Below are 16064 nucleotides of genomic sequence, written 5' to 3'. Positions count from 1 at the left end.
ACTGTAGCCCACCAGGCTCCTCTGTCCATGGGATTCTCCAGGCAAGAATACTGGAGTGGGTTGCCATTTCCTTCTCCAGGGGGTCATTCTGATTGAGGGATCAAACCCAGGTCCCCTGCTTTGCAGGCAGATTCTTTACCGTCTGAGCCACCAGGGAATTCCACGACATTTTTTAAGCTACAAATACTTTCTGAACAAAGTCTCTCTGGGATGAGAAATGGAAACCTTCTGTGCTGTTTCAACTCACGACATTTTAACCATGCATCAAACCCGGCTTGAGTGGAGGGCAGTGGCACAGATGAGGACCCCACGTGGGGCTGGGGGTTCCTGCCACGGAGCCCAGTAGCGTGGCCCAGACCTCACCGATACACTGCCCGCTGCCTCTCTGTGGACATATCAGCATAGCTGGCAAGGTGGCCCATTCCCCGGTCCCTGTGACGGAGGAGCAGATGGGCTCAAAGGGGAGCCACGTGCCGAAGCCACGTCAAACGGAGCTGGATCCACACTCAGGGCTCAGCTCGGGGCTCCCACCACCCCCGCCCCACAGGGCTGCCTTCCTCCTCTGCTTGGAGCTCTTCCTAGTGGGCTGGCCCACACACAGATGAAGATACAGGCCCGCCCCTTCCCTAATGAGGGGAGGGGCCCTGACTTGGCACCACCTCTGTGCCAGGACTGGACAGACCCAGTAAGACACACAGTCGTGGGCACAACTGGATCAGCACAGATCCTTTTAGCTGCAAGGAATGGAAAGCCAGGGCAGATTTTCTCATCTAGAAAAGGGGATGTATTAGTCTGAGACATTGAGAAGAATGGGTTGGGGATCAGGTGCTCAGACATCGTGAGCCGGTTACTCCCCCAGGCCCAGGTTTGACTCTGCTTCTGTGTTAGCCTCCTTCTATCCTGCAGACAGGCTTTCTCAAGGTGGCAGGAGGGGTGGCTGCGGGTCATCCTCATCTTTCTTTTAGCACCTGTTTGTGGACCCAGCGGGCAGATCCAGGTGGATCCTGCTTGAATTCTAACCCATCGCCAAACCTGGCCCTGCAGTGGCCATTCAGGTGTGTTCTCTGACCCGGCCGAGGACCCAGAGCCTCCCTGTGGCAAGAGGGTCAGGGCCTATCAACACAGAGGCAGCGATTAGCACCCTTTGGGGGGAGAGAGCTGCCACGGGGCCCTCAGCAACCACAAAAGGATGCTTCTGACGCAGACGCCTCATGACCAGGTCGCCCTGTCCAGGTCTCCCGACAGCCAGGGCGCTCGAGCAGCAGAAATGGCGGCTCTGCACTCAGCAGCACTCTCCTTGCTGACCCGGATCATCCTCAGACTATGTGTGGCCCCTGGAGACCCTCCTTCCTCTTCCCGGAAAGTTCAGTCCTAAAGCCACGGGAGGAGAGCGAGTAAGGAAGGCATTCACAGAAGGGGGAGGGGAAGGGGCCGTGTGCATCCACAGAAAGGGAGGGGAAGGGGCCGTGTGCATCCACAGAAGGGGGAGGGGAAGGGGCCGTGTGCATCCACAGAAGGGGGAGGGGAAGGGGCCGTGTGCATCCACAGAAGGGGGAGGGGAAGGGGCCGTGTGCATCCACAGAAGGGGGGAGGGGCCGTGGGCGTCCATGGAAGGGGAGGGGCAGGAGGGGCCGTGTGCAGGTAGATATCCTTGGAATGGGGAGGGGGAGGTGCCATGTGCTTATCCCCACAGGAGGTGGCATAGAGAGGGCCGTCAGGCCGGGGGCAGGGCCCAGCACTGTCAGAAGCAGGGCAGACAAGCCTGTGGGTCTAGGGGGAGGTCAGGATCCATCGAGGTGCTGGCTAAGTGGCCTCCAGGGCCCGAGGGTGCAAAAAGAGAAAAACGGACTTCCTAGGGTGATGGCAGTCAACAGAAGACACCTGATCAGCAGCCCCCCAGGCCCCGGGTGGGGATGAGGGGTGGTGGGGGAGCGTGGTCAGCGGTGGGGAGGCGTGGTCCGTGGCAGTGAGGCGGTCAGTGATGGGGAAGGAGGCGATGAACCAAGGGCAGAGCCCCCCAAACTGGCCAGGCCTCTCCTCCCCCAGGCGTAGCTCCAGAGACGGCCCTCCTCCTCACCCACCTCTTTCCTCCAAGCAGGGCCCCGTGTGCTTCTGTCCAGGTTACACCCCTACACGTGCCAATCTGAAACTTCCCTCCTGGTTAGCAGAAATGTCCAGCAGAGCAGGAATGCTTTCTCCAGCGTCAGCTGTGCCTGGGGCAAGTGTCCCCCCTCCTCCTGAGGCCCTGCACGCTCAGCGGGCTCTCAGCCACCTTGGGAAAGGGGGTGTAAACCCATCTAAATCAGGCCAAAGTGAAAAAATGGAAGAACATCATCAAAGAAAAACATACTGCGGCCATATGCACGTTTTCATTTAATTTTTAAATAATTTATATTCCTTTGAAACAAATAAAGCTCCGAGAATAAAATAAAACATCCATCTGAGGTTCTCTTCAAGAAGGGACCCTGAGGTAGCCCTCCAGGGGCTTTGGGTCTGCAGGCTCGGCTAGGCTGGGGCACTAGGGGGCTCTTCCCTGACACCACCACTGTGGACAGTGACACGGGTCGGTGGGTGTGGCAGGGAGCCTTCCCAAAGCACGCCCGGACATGACCTCCGACCTACAGGGCACCAGAATGGCCAGAGTTGCGTTGGTTGGGGTCAGGGTGGAGTCACTGTGGCCCCCAGGGAAGAGAGACGGGAACCAGCTCCGGTGAGGTCACAGACCCGCTGCGGGCCGAGCCGCACGTGGGGACGTCTGGGAGAAGCGCTGGCTCCAAGACGTCCTCTGTCCTATCTGACCTGAAGGGCCGGGAGCTGCTGCCCTGGGCTATGAGGCCATCCGTCACCTTCACAGGGTCACAGGCCCAGGCCCAAGTTCAGGGGAGCGCACGACCCGGCAGCGGCAGAACGACGCACCCCGGATGGCAGGCTCGCAGGAGACGCTCCGGGGCGGGGGTGGGGCATGCACGAGGGCTCCCACCCCCCACAGCAGCCCTGAGAAGCGGCCTGGGCTGGGGTCCCCCAGCCTCTCCACCTTGTCCCGGAACGTCAGAGCAGCTTGTCGCTGGGTCCTTGGCAGGCACCTCGCCCCGCGGCCAGGGGTCGATGTGGGTCTGGCTGCCACGCAGCCGCGTGGGTCCACCACCAGGAAGGGAAAGGCGCTGCAGGTCCCACTGGTCCCAGAGGCTGCGGGGGCAGCAGGGCGCCCGCCTCACTTGCCCTTCTCCTTCCTCTTGCTCCGCCTCTGGCCGGTCAGCTCGTCCAGCTTCTTGTCCAGCCTCCTCTGCAGCTGGGCCCGCTTGGCGGGGTCCAGGGACCTGTCCTTGGTCCCACTGCCGGGGTAGAGGACCCCTTCCCGGCTGATCCTCTGCCGAGCATGGGCGCGAGCCCTCTCCCCACAACCATGGACCTGGGGGTCACAACAGGCAGTGTTGGGCCAGGAGTGGGGACAGACGAGTCCCCAGCTCTGCCGACGCAGCACTCGGGAGCCACGGACCCCCAGCGTCGACCTCGGAGGGGCTCCCTGCTCTCTCCACACGCAGACTCTCACCCACAGGCTCCCAGTGCAGGGCTGGGGGGGCAGGAAGGGTCCACGCCCTGGCAGGGCTGGTGAAGAGCCCCAAACCCTTCCTGGCCCCCTGCTCTGGGCTCAGCACAGACCCTCCTCCAAGCACACGGCAGTGCGGGGCGGGGTCCCGTGCCTCCCCAGCAGGGCAGGGTCCACTTAGGGGTCACTCACACACACACAGGCCCACAGTCTATACACGCACGATGCACACAGAAGCGCAGGCCCACGGGCTGTGTGGGGGTGCGCACACAAGCCCAGAGCCTGGATGCGCATCTCTCTCACACACACACAGGCCCACGGTTTGCCCGGAGCCCACCCGCCCAGGTCCCCCAGGGCCACGGACCTCAGGCAGGTGGTGGCCGAGGCAGTAGCGGCGGCCGCAGTGCAGGCAGAGCTGGCCCAGGGTCACGACGCTGGCCGCGCACTTAGCGAAGCCGCAGGTGTTGTCTGCCTTGATGGCGGCCGAGACCAGGGCGTCAAAGTCCTCCTCGGCGGGCAGCTCTATGGCTGCGGGTCCTGGGGGGAGACAGGCGTCAGTCACCCCAACAGGCAAGGACGAGGAAGTCGGACGCCAACTCCCCGCGGGGCCCACATCTGCCTGTCGCGCAGCCAGCCGGACCCCTGCCCTCAGGGCCCCCGCGCGTGAGCAGACGCTGATGGAGCGGGTCCCTTACGAGCCCAGGGACCCTCACCGGAAGGTGCGGCCGGGGGCGTCCGGAGGGGACCAGCAGGCGGGGCGCGCACTCCTCAAAGCTCAGCAACACAAATCCAGAAGAGCATTTAAATATGAGCATGTCCTTCACGTTGCTGACTGTAAACTCAAATCCCCAGACTAACCCTGCCATCCAGGGAGACACAGTGTATTCCTTCACAGCCCAGTGTAAGGAAAGGTGACATCTGTAACCAGACAGTTGTGTGGAAATCCTTTAAAGTTGTAGGGAAACGCTCAGGAGGGGGAAGGCGACACGACTATAACCCCTAGATGGCGTCTTTAATTCCGGCGGCGCCAGCTCCCTTGGGGTGGGCGCCGACTCCCAGGGGCACTGTTCTCACGTGGCCGCCACCCACACCCCCCTCAAAGGAAGACCATCCTCCGGCCACACCCGTGCAGTCACGTGTTCTGAGCGTGGCGGAGGCAGAAGCAGGGTGTCCGCTCCCGTGGGGGGGTCGGCGTCTCCTGTCCCCCCGCTCAGCTCACGACATGGAGCGAGCGCAGACAGGCCCGAGGCGGGGAGACAGCTCTGGGCTGTGCACCCCAGGGCTCGGGGGCCCAGGGAAGAGGACCAACCCCATGGCCTTTCCTGGAGGAACGCGGCTGTGACAAGGGTCACCCAGAAGAGCCAGGCTGTGCCCTGGACTCTCAGCCTCAGCGTGACACCGCATGGGGGCCGGTGGCGGGAGGAGCGAGCAGCCCCCGGGCGCCTGCGGAGGCGGCACAGGCGTGACAGTGGCGCGCACAGCCCTGCCAGGGACCCCCGAGCCGGTGGAAGGGGCCGCGGCCTGCAGGCCGCCTTGACTCTGTGTCCCCGGGCCCTGCCCACCGCGGCTGCTCCTCTGGCCCTCTCCTTGCAGGAGGAGCTCCGGTGGCCCGGCCGGACCCCACATGAAGCCCGAGGAACAGAGGCCGCTGAGGCAGGCGTGGTCTGCGGGGGCTTGGGGTTCAAGATGAAGGACCCAGGCAGGGGCCCCGCAGTAGGCGCCCTGCCTCTTCATGGTGGCAGGTGGGCCTCACACTCCCAGTGGAGGGGACGCCACGCCTGTGCTCCCACGAGCCGACCAACTCACCTCTCGCATCTCTCTTCTTCTTCTTCTCCGGTAACTTCCGGGGCGCGGGGCCCGGGGCGCAGGGCCCCTCCTGGGCCCGCTGCTCCTGCTGGGCCCCCGCCCTCTGCAGCCTCTCCAGGTGCAGCGCCTTCAGGTCCGGCTGGTCCCGGCCGCTCGGCTCCCTGACAGGGGGCTCCGGCTGCTCGGGGGGCTCCGGCTGCTCAGGGGGCTCCGGCTGCTCGGGGGGCTCCGGCTGCTTGGAGCTGGGGGTCTCGGGACACAGAGGGGCTCTGCCGCCCGGCGCCGCAGGGGTGGGCGGGGCCCTCTTGCTCACCGTGATGAAGCGTTCCCTCCCCTTCCCGGTGCTGTCATGCCTCAGCCCAAACTCCTCAGCGATCTGGTGGACCCGCAGCCTGTCGTGTGGGTTCAGGGAGGCAGGGAACTCCAGCTGCATCTTCTCACTTGCCATGAACTCCATAATCGTGGCCCTGAAGCCGTCTGCACCGTCTCTGCTCCCGGCACCCTCCCGGCCGCCGCCTCCATCAAGGCTGGGCCGAGGCTGCGGCTCGGAGGAGCCCAAGGGCGCCCCGCTTGGCTTCTTCCTCCTGGCTGTTGCAGCAGAGCCCCGGGGCTTCCCGCCCGCCTGGGCACCCTCGTGGGAGTAGTTCTCGGGGACGATGTCGTCAAGATACTCGAAGGCCGTGCGCACCTCGCCATGCTCCGTGAGGTAGTCCACCAGGGTCTTCAGGAAGGCGTGGTTGCTGACCGTGCGGGAGTCACAGACCACGGCCACATGGCGCCGTGCGCGGGTGACCGCCACGTTGATGCGCCGGTCCTCAGCGAGGAAGCCCACCTCACCTGAACACCAGCCCGGGTGCACGGATGGCAGAGACTAAGGGACAGGTAGGCAGGCTCCCCCGTCCGCCACCCTCCCCCAGAGGACTGCCCGAGCTCCGTCCACCCCCACAGCTGTGGGGTCCCGTCCACAGGCTCCCCCTGGCTGCTGTCTAGGACGGTTCTCTAGTCCTGCCTGGGGCTCTGGCAGTGACACCTGCCACTCATCCCCAAGTCAGTACAGAGTCCTCTGCCAGAGCTCAGACCCAGGACACAGCCCGGAGCAACGGCCAACACACGAGGGACCTTCCGGTGTGCCTCCTGGCTTCACTTTACTCCTCCTTAACTGTTTTCGACCTGACAGAGCCCATTCACTAACAACTGTTTCTGGGGAAAAATTTCTTACCCAATGGAATATCCATAAGCCCTGGCTGCAGAAACCAGGCCCTGAGCTATACTGGCCTTGGGGCCAGGAGATGAGCTCTGGGCTCTCGGGGGCCACCTCCACAACCACTTTGAGAGGCTCGTGAGATCCTAGTTCCCCAACCAGGGATCAAACCCAGGCCCTGGGCAGCAGAAACGCCGAGTCCTAACCACTGGACTACGCGGAAGCCCCAGCCCCGCACCTTTCCTGTTGGACCTGACGAAAGACAGGATCACAGCTTCCTTCTCCCGGCCCTGGAAGCCGTCGACGGACCTTATCTCAAGCTCTGGGTGCCTGTGCGCGAGTTTCTGTCTGAGCAGGTCCACCTGCAACACCGAGCCAGGCCTCGCATCACAGCTCACATCAGGGGGCCCCACACGCTGCCCTTTAACCCGGCGGAGGCCGGGCCCCGCACAGCCGCTCGGCCCAGGGGGCCCGCAGCAGCCTTGGGATGACAGCCTCCGAGCACCTCCCTTCCCACGGGCATGCGCGTGAACAACAAAGCAGCGCACAGACGTGGCGGGGTGACCCACACCCCAGCAAAGACGCTCACACCACCACGGCGTGGGCTCAGACACCCCCAGGCGTGTCCTCTAAACCGGCATGGCATGACGTGGCAGGGTGACCCACACCCCAGCATGGACGTTCATGCCACCACGGCTTGGGCTCAGGCACCCCCAAGCGTGTCCTCTAAACCGGGATGGCATCTCATGCCCAGACCTCACGATCTGGGAAGCAGGTGAGTTCTTCCTACCAAAGGAGACGGGCCTTGCTTCATGAGCATACAAGCCCAGAGAGGGGAGATGGGAAAAAGGCCCAAGAGAAGGGAGGAGATGTCTAGGGCATCTGCTGCCCACCACCGCACCCTTCACCAGGCGGCGCCCCCAACCTTCCCCAGGCAGCCTCCGGAGACGCCCAGCCCTGCGGTGTTCCACAAGCCAGAGAGCTGACTCGAGAGGAAGCAAGAACCTGGCGACTGGTCACAGCCACCAGCTCGGGTGTGGGGCAACCTGAGCCAGACTGGAGACTCCAAGCCAAGGCTCCCATGGGGACACCGTGAGACAGGCCATCCCCGGGAGTGCGTGAATGGACACTAGCCTGAGGCTGCCTGGCCCCAAGGGCAGGCCCGACAATCAGCTGACACGGGGAGCCAGTGAGAGCCCGGGACGGGGTGGGGAAGGCACTGCCAGCGGATGGATGGATGGATGGACAGAGCTCTTGCTGAGTCCATCTGAGCCCTGGATGCAGTTGTGATGAGGTCAGCTTTCAGCCTGCAGCTTTCGGCCACCAGAGTCCATCAACCAGCCTGCTCCACCAGCCCCTCCGGCGGGGAGTCACCCTGACACGCACCTGCAGATTATATGGCGTGATGACGGCGATGTCAGCGGCCCGGACACCTGCGTCCACCAGCGCCTGGACATGCAGGCCAACGAGGCGCACTTCACCTGAGGGGGGAACAGACGGCCCTTCAGCATGAGGGGTACTCTCCACGGACGCCCATCACCAGCGCTGGTTTCCTAAGCACTTTTCCAGCTGTGACGACAGGCGGCTCTCATGCTCAGCCTGTGGTGGCCTCCTGGGAGGGGACGCCGGATTCCACACATAAGGCCCAGGGCCCCCGCGGACGGGCCTCCCTTCTCAGTGAGGAGCAGGTGTGCGTCCCGTCCACCTGGCTGCCCCGAGGGGGGACCCTTGCTGTCTGGGCCCCCTCTGCCTTGACCTGGGGCCCCCTCTGCCTTGACCTGGGGCCGCCCATCCGTCAAGCACGCCCACAGTGCCCCATTGCCCAGGGCGCCTGGCTCAGGACCCCCGCCCCTGCCCTCACGCGGCTCCTCTCTGACACAGGCCACTGAGAGGGGCCCGGGCCAGCCCGCTCACCGGGGTTCCCTTTGGACTGCTCGTCATCCTCCTCCAGCTCCAGCAGCCCGCAGCCAGCCGTGTCCACCAGCAGCAGGGGCACGCCCGTCTCCTCGGTGGCCGCCACACCCGGAAGGTCCCTGCACACAGGCCGACACTGAACACGGGAGGCCCCGGCGACAGGCAGGGCCCCGCTGCCCTTCCCGCGCCCTCCCCAGCCCTGACCCCGCACCAGACAGCAGGGGGAGGGAAGCACAGTCATCGTGGTCAGAGGACCTCACCCTGGAGAAGCCTGACCCGTGCTCTGGCCAGAAATCCAGTCTCAGAGGCGACCTCCACACCCGCATCTTTACGGAATGTGGCTCAGGGGACACGGGGCCGGGTACAGCGGAGTCACTCACCTCAGGAGGTGCCCGGCCACGGAAGGGTGGGCGGTGAGCTGCCCGTGGTACAGGGCCTCCGAGGCCCAGCGCGCAATGGCCTGGTGCATGCGGTACTGCACCGTCAGCATCCGCACCGCCCCGGCTCCGTGTCGCTCCGCCAGGCGCTCCATCAGGCTGAGCGACAGCCCCGCCAGCGCGGCCCTGCCCGGGGAGAGCAGCGAGGGGCCCGAGTCCCGAGTGCAGCCTGAACCTGGGGCTGGGCAGGAAGCAGCCCTCAAAAGGGGCCCGAGTCCCGAGTGCAGCCTGAACCAGGAGCCGGCGGGAGGCAGCCCTCAAACCTCAGCCCACTTCCCTCCCAGAACTAAGGGAACAGCCCCCTGGAAGTGCCCACGTCTACCAGCGAGCCACGGAGCCGGACCCAGCCGGGCCACCTGGCGCAGAGCTGACCTCGGCCCACCAAGGGACGGTGTCCGGGCCTGCTGCAGGCCCCGCGCTCCCTCCTAACCTCCCTGGGTTACCACTGTTCAGTACAGGCACCTACCAACAGCAGGGCCATGGGCATGAGTGGTGAAGGGACCCAGTCCCAACTGCAAACCCAGAAACACCCAGCTCGACCCACCCCACACATCCCCCCAAATGCCCCAAAATCCCCCAGAGAGACAGTTTCGTGCGCCTCCCTGAGGGCACGTGGTCCACACAGAGGGCTGCCCCACAGGGCCCCTCAGGCCTCCTCAGGAACCAGCCACTGAGCCGAGGCCCCCGAGCCCTCCTCCTGGACAGCATCCCCGCCCACCCCTACCCGGACATCTGGCTCCCACAGGACAGTTCTCCAAAGCACACTCCCGTCCCCCCTTTATCCAGCCCAAAGTCCCCTCCAGATCCTTACTCTGAAGCCTCTGGTGGCTAGACACCCTCTCCCTGTGGGACCCTGACCTGCACACCCCTCAGTTCTGGGGTCCCTGCTCCCCTCTTGCTGGCTCCACCAACAGCCTTGCTCGCACACCCAAGCCTCACACCTCCACCTGCCACATTAGGGGACATCCACTCAACAGGCAGGATCTGAGCACACGCCAGGTGACCCACCCTCAAGGAGCTCAGGGTCTGACCTAGCTGGCGTCTGAAGGAGCCAGCATGGGCACACGGTGGATGGCACACCCAGCGGTGAGCAACAGCTCTGTTCTCGGAGCCACGGCCCTGGGGGTGTCACAGCGTGACCACAGGCCCACACCAGCATCTGCACGTCCAGAGAAGGCCCTGAGCTCAGAGTTCCCACCGTCAGCTCCCGCTCTGCTTCACCCGGGGCCCCTCCCACAATCCCCATAGAGACCAAAGACAGGGAAAGGCTAGTGACCTCTGCCCCCACCACCTGAACCTGGGGTGACAGGTGACAGGTGGGTATGGATGCTGTCCAGGAGGAGGGCTCGGGGGCCTCGGCTCAGTGGCTGCTTCCTGAGGAGGCCTTAGGGGCCCTGTGCAGCAGCCCTGTGTGTGGACCGCGTGCCCTCAGGGAGGCGCACGAAACTGTCTCTCTTACAGGTGACAGGTCTGCCAACGGCACCCCAGCCCTGCCCGCTGCTGACCCGGGCCAGCCAGCCGCCCGTCCCCGCCCGCCACACCCTGCCTTCGCCATCTCTGGGGTCTGTAAGTCACACATCGTGAGAGCCTACTTCCTCTGTGTGGGTGTAACTGAAACTGCACCTTCAACCAAAATGACCCCCGGGTTCTCCCTCCCCTAAGTCAGGGCTCAGACGCTGAGGGAGCCACCTGCCCCCACAATCTTAACTCAGTCCATGGGCCGGGCTTCCCCACTGGTCCAGGGCCTCTGGGTGAGCCTGGGCTTCCGAGCTGGACTTGGGGGGACGCACAAGGGGGTGGCAGGTGAAGGACGGAGGGGTCTCACTTGTGGGAGACGATGGTGGGGGGCAGCTGCTTGTGGTCTCCGGCCAGGATGCACTTCCGGGCCTTCAGCAGGGGGATCCAGCAGCTGGCTTCCAGGGCCTGGGCACACTCATCGATGACCACCACGTCAAAGTGGCCGTCGGGCAGCAGCTTCAGCGGGCCGTCCGCAGAGGCGCCTGGTGGGAACCGGAGCTATGAGCCTTCACAGAGGCGCTAACAGCTGCAGGCACCCCGGGAGAGACCCAGCGAGCCACTGGTTCACAGTCTGGCTAAGCATTAAGGCCTGTGTGGCACGTTCGCCTCTTGGAATGAGGGTCGGCAGGGCGTCCCGGGGCTCGTGGCTCCAGCCCGCGCTCAGGTGTGGAGTGGTGAGCCCCAGCCACGGGCCACCCCAGCACTCTTGGAATAAGCACCTCTTGGAATAAGGGTCAGCAGGACGTCCCGGGGCTCGTGGCTCCAGCCCCCGCGCTCAGGTGTGGAGTGCTGAGCCCCAGCCACAGGCCACCCCAGCACTTCGTTCACCACAGTCACTCTCCCTTCTGGGGCTGGGACCCCAGAGAAGGCTGCCTTAATTGTAAACACTACTTCTGCATCATTTTCTGAATTTAGAGCTTAGTTAATTCCCTTTTTAGGTGTTTTCCTGGACACACAGAACAATTAACTGCTGGGTAAAAATCACCGTGTACCCAAGGACACAAAACCACCACAGCCAGTTCCTCCTTCCTGGACACAGAGCGGTTTGGTGGTCCCAGGACTTGGAGGGCCTCCATCCAACCATCACCTGCCCGTGAGCTAAGGGAGCAGGGCTGCAGCAGCGCCCAGGACAAGGAGCCGCTCAGGAAAATCGCTGGACAGACATGACCACAAGGAGAAGGAACAAACCGGGGGAGGGAAGACGACCTGACCTCCAGCATCCCACACAGCACCGTTTACAATGGTCAGTCTCCAGCAAAAAGTTACAAGACACACAAGGAAATGAAGTACGGCCCACTCACGGATGAAAGCGATCCACAGAAACCATTCCTGAGAAGGCCCAGACGGCAGACTTACCAAACACACACTTTACCATCAGCTACTTTAAACGTGTACGAAGAGAAGAAGGAAGGCTCGTCGAACGAAATAAAAGGCTGTCTGAGAATGATGTCCCACCAAGACTATCAATAAAGGGACAGAAATTACCTTTTAAAAAAAGCCCAAAACTCACAACGTTATAAATCAGTTGTACTCTGGTATAAAATAAAAAAAAAAAATAAAAATTAATGATTTAAGCCATAAAAAAAAAAATACACTCTGCAGTTGAAAAGTACAATAGCTGAAATTCACCGGAAGAGCTAAACAGCAGATTTGAACAGGCAGAGGAACCAGCAAACGTGAGCTCAAGCCAGCTGAATTATTCAGTCGGAGAAACAGAACAAAAAAATAACGAAGGGCAATGCCCAGCACCTCGGAGACCCACAGGACACCGTCCAGGGCACCGACGAGCACATCCCAGGAGCCCACGAGGGAACGGAGCGAGAAAGGGGCCAGGGGAGCACTGGAACAGTAATGGAGTGTGGAAGCTTCGCGATCTGACGAAAACAACAGCGCCCAGACCTAGGGGACTCAACAAGCTCCACGGGGCTAACCCAGAGGGAGCCACGGGGAGACTCGTCACAGTCACGCTGCCGGAAGACAGAGAAAGCGGCGCTCCATCACGTGCAGCGGATCCTCAGAGAGACTGACGCTGCCGACTCGCGAGAAACCGTGGAGGCAGAGGGCAGGGGCGGCATGTTCGTACAACTCAGACTGTCAACCGAGAACTCTGCCCCCAACACAACAGTCCCTCGAAAACAGAGGAGAGAAAAGGTACACCCAGGTAAAGAAAAGCTGAGACCTGTCCTTCGAGAAAGACTAAAGAGAGTCCTTCAGGGTGACATGAAGGACGCCAGAGAGGAACGCAAATTCACAGAAGAAGCAAAAGGCGCCAGAAGAGGCAGCGACACGGGGTGTGATAGCCAGCATGACAGTATTAGCGCACCCTGTTTCCATCCTGTCTGATCTAAAAGACAGCCGGACAAAGCAAGGATTACAGAGTAAATCAGAAGCTGGGCTCTGTTCCTGAGCGCAGCCCCTCTGAGCGGCGGCAGCAGACAGACCCTCAGGGCCGCCCACCCAATCCTGATCCTGGCCTCCTAGCAGTCACACCCTGTGTAGCCCCTTCCCCTGAAGTGAGGGTCAGACCTGGGCCTTGCTTTGAGCCAACAGAATACGGCCAAAGCGACAGGGGGGTTCATGTCGTGGCGATGTTACCAAAGAGTGTAACCCATCTTGCTACAACTCTCTTTCACTCGCTGGCTTTTAAGAATCGACTGGCCACATCAGAAAGGCCTAAAGCCGCCAAACGTGGTCTCCAGCTGGAGTGACTGCTTTTATACCAAAGCAGACTTCAGAAGGCTTCCCAAGGGGCTCAGGGGTAAAAGATCCGCTACAGTGCAGAAGACACAAGAGACGAGAGTTCAATCCCTGGGTCGGAAAGATCCCCTGGAGGAGGGCATGGCATCCCGCTCCAGTATACTTGCCTGGAGAATCCCATGGACAGTCCTCTGGGGGGCTGTGGTCCTCGCAGGACTGGCGGGTCGCAAAGAGTCGGACACAACTGAACAACTAAATAATATTTCAAAAAAGAGAACACACTAGGGATAATGAAGGTCGTTTCAGGATGATAAATTGGTTAATTAATAAAGAGACCATAACATTCAAGCCCCTAATAAGAGAGCTATGGAGGACACGGGGCAAACACTGACAGAACTCCAAGAAGAAACAGATGTACAATTACAGTTGATTTCAACACCCCTCTCTCAGTAAGTGACAGGATGAGAAGACAGGAAATCAGTAAGGATACTGACTTGAACCACAGTATCAACCATGACAGGAAACCTCAACAGAACCAGGGAAGGTGTTCCTTTCAAGTGTGCACGGAACACTCACAAAGACCACATTCTGGACCATGAAACATATCTCGATGAAATAATCTGAGTCATACACAGTGTATCCTCTGCCCACATGGAACTGAATAAGAAATCAACCACAGGAAGATATCTGGAAAACCCCCAAATATATGGAAGGAGAATGACACAATTCTAAATAACTGTGGGTCAAAAAAGAAAAGGGAAATGAGACGGTTTATTTCACCATGAATGAAAATGCAAACACACGTTAGAAGTTACGGGATGCCGTGGAAATAGTGCACGGGAAAACACGTACAACACTAAATGCCTACAGCACAGAAGATGACGGTCTCAAATCAATACGAGTCAAAGCCCTCCACGTCCACCGGAAGAAAAGGGGAACTGAAGAGCAAATTAAACCCAGGTGAGCGGACAGAGGGAGCCCACATGAACCAATGCCGAGGTCAGTGCAACAGGGAACAGGAAAACGACAGAGAGAGCTGCCGACACCAAAAGCTGGCGCTTTGAGGGGATCGATAAAATTAATACCCCTCTTGCCAGAAGATCAGAGGAAAAAAAATAGGATGCAAGTTACTAATCTCAGAAGTGAAAGAGGTAACGTTGTCACAGACGCTACAGATTTTTTTTTTTTAATTATAAGGGGTTACTATGAACAATTTTATGCCTGGGAATTCAAAGACTTAGATTAAACAGACAAATTCCTTGAAAGACACAAGCTCTCTTGAGAAGAGACACCCTGAATATTCTACGACAATTAAGGAAACTGAATTTGCAATTAAAAGACTCCTAAGGCTACAAGCAATAAATGCTGGAGAGGGTGTGGAGAAAAGGGAACCCTCTTACACTATCGGTGGGAACGCAAACTAGTACAGCCACTATGGAGAACAGTGTGGGATTCCTTAAAAAATTGCAAATAGAGCTGCCTTATGACCCAGCAATCCCACTGCTGTGCATACAGACCGAGGAAACCAGAAGTGAAAGAGACACGTGTACCCCGATGTTCATCACAGCACTGTTTATAATAGCCGGGACATGGAAACAACCTAGATGTCCATCAGTAGATGAATGGATAAGAAAGCTGTGGTATATATACACAATGGAGTATTACTCAGCCATTAAAAAGAATACATTTGAATCAGTTCTAATGAGGTGGATGAAACTGGAGCCTATTATACAGAGTGAAGTAAGCCAGAAAGAAAAACACCAATACAGTATTCTCACACATATGTCGAATTTAGAAAGATGGCAATGACAACCCTGTATGCGAGACAGCAAACAGAGACACAGATGTTTAGAACGGACTTTTGGACTCTGTGGGAGAGGGAGAGGGTGGGATGATTTGGGAGAACGGCATTGAAACATGTATACTATCATGTAAGAAACGAATTGCCAGTCTATGTTCGATACAGGATGCTTGGGGCTGGTGCACGGGGCTGATCCAGAGAGATGATATGGGGTGGGAGGTGGGTTCAGGATTGAGAACTCATGTACACCCATGGCTGATTCATGTCAATGTATGGCAAAACCAATACAGTACTGTAAAGCAAAATAAAGTAAAAATAAAAATTAAAAAAAAAAATAAAAGACTCCTGAGGAAAACACTCCAGACCCAGAGGGGCTCCACTGGTGCATTCTACCAGATCTTAAAGACACCTCTATGAAACGCTCCCAGAAAGCGGACAAGTGGGCACGCTCCCCACCTCCGCGGGGCGCTGAGGCAGGCGGGGCGGTGGACGCCGGGCCCCTCACCTGTGTTTGTGGCGAGGATTACACTGGCCGCCGCCAGGCTTTCCAGCATGGCTGCCTCCTCCCTGTCCTTCAGCTCCTTCCTCAGCAGCTTGATTTCATCTCGAAAATTACTCTTCTCTCTCTTATCCTGGGTCTTTCTGTTTTTCGCCTACAAAGAAAAGGAAAGATAATAATTCTGACTCGACTTTGTTTTTAGCTCTTTTTAATTCACAAAGCACTTTTACTTATCATCAATTGGGCCACTTCCCTAAGGTCCTTTGAAGGTGATAGAAAGTCAAAAGTCTCGGGACTTGCCTAGTGGTCCAGGGGCCAGGGCTCTGCGTGCCCAGAACAGCAGGCCTGGCTTCAGTCCCTGGTGGGGGAACTAGGGTCCACATGTCACAGCTAAAGATCCTGTACTTCAGCTAAGACCCAGTGCAGCCAAATACATAAATACTTTATATATATATATATTTTAAAGTCTTTCTTGAAAGAGCAACAGATCTGTGTAGGTGATGCCCTGACTGGCCTCAGGGCCTTCAAAGTCACTGTCAGCTGTGCAGGGAGAGGCTGGAGGGAGTGTGGGGCCCCAGAGAGCAGTAAATTCAGCCCGGGGAGCCGGCCCCGCCCCGCAGTCATCAGCAGCGCTCCCGGGGAAG

General features: G+C 59.6%; 1 protein-coding gene across 2 annotated transcripts in view; it reads right to left on the bottom strand.

Moving 5' to 3' along the window:
• Positions 1-2350: 2350 nt before the first annotated feature.
• The window catches only part of IGHMBP2 (immunoglobulin mu DNA binding protein 2), a 25561-nt gene continuing 11847 nt past the window's right edge, over positions 2351-16064 (bottom strand). Inside the window, exons 7-15 of one of the 2 annotated variants that reach the window (XR_011251922.1) lie at positions 15427-15574; positions 10731-10905; positions 8849-9031; positions 8469-8587; positions 7941-8035; positions 6793-6916; positions 4261-6190; positions 3912-4084; positions 2351-3409 (exon numbers count right to left, since the gene is read on the bottom strand). Coding sequence is in view for 1 of the 2 variants with exons in the window: in XM_069566428.1 (XP_069422529.1) it covers positions 3212-3409; positions 3912-4084; positions 5354-6190; positions 6793-6916; positions 7941-8035; positions 8469-8587; positions 8849-9031; positions 10731-10905; positions 15427-15574 (2052 nt within the window). In the remaining variant the exon portion in view is untranslated. The remainder of the gene's footprint in view (positions 3410-3911; positions 4085-4260; positions 6191-6792; positions 6917-7940; positions 8036-8468; positions 8588-8848; positions 9032-10730; positions 10906-15426; positions 15575-16064) is intronic. The other variant, XM_069566428.1, reaches the window with a different exon arrangement.

Source organism: Ovis canadensis, chromosome 21 (assembly GCF_042477335.2).
Source record: "Ovis canadensis isolate MfBH-ARS-UI-01 breed Bighorn chromosome 21, ARS-UI_OviCan_v2, whole genome shotgun sequence".
Taxonomy (NCBI): domain Eukaryota; kingdom Metazoa; phylum Chordata; class Mammalia; order Artiodactyla; family Bovidae; genus Ovis; species Ovis canadensis.
The sequence above is the reverse complement of the archived record's forward strand: the minus strand, read 5'-3'. Positions and strand labels throughout refer to the sequence as shown.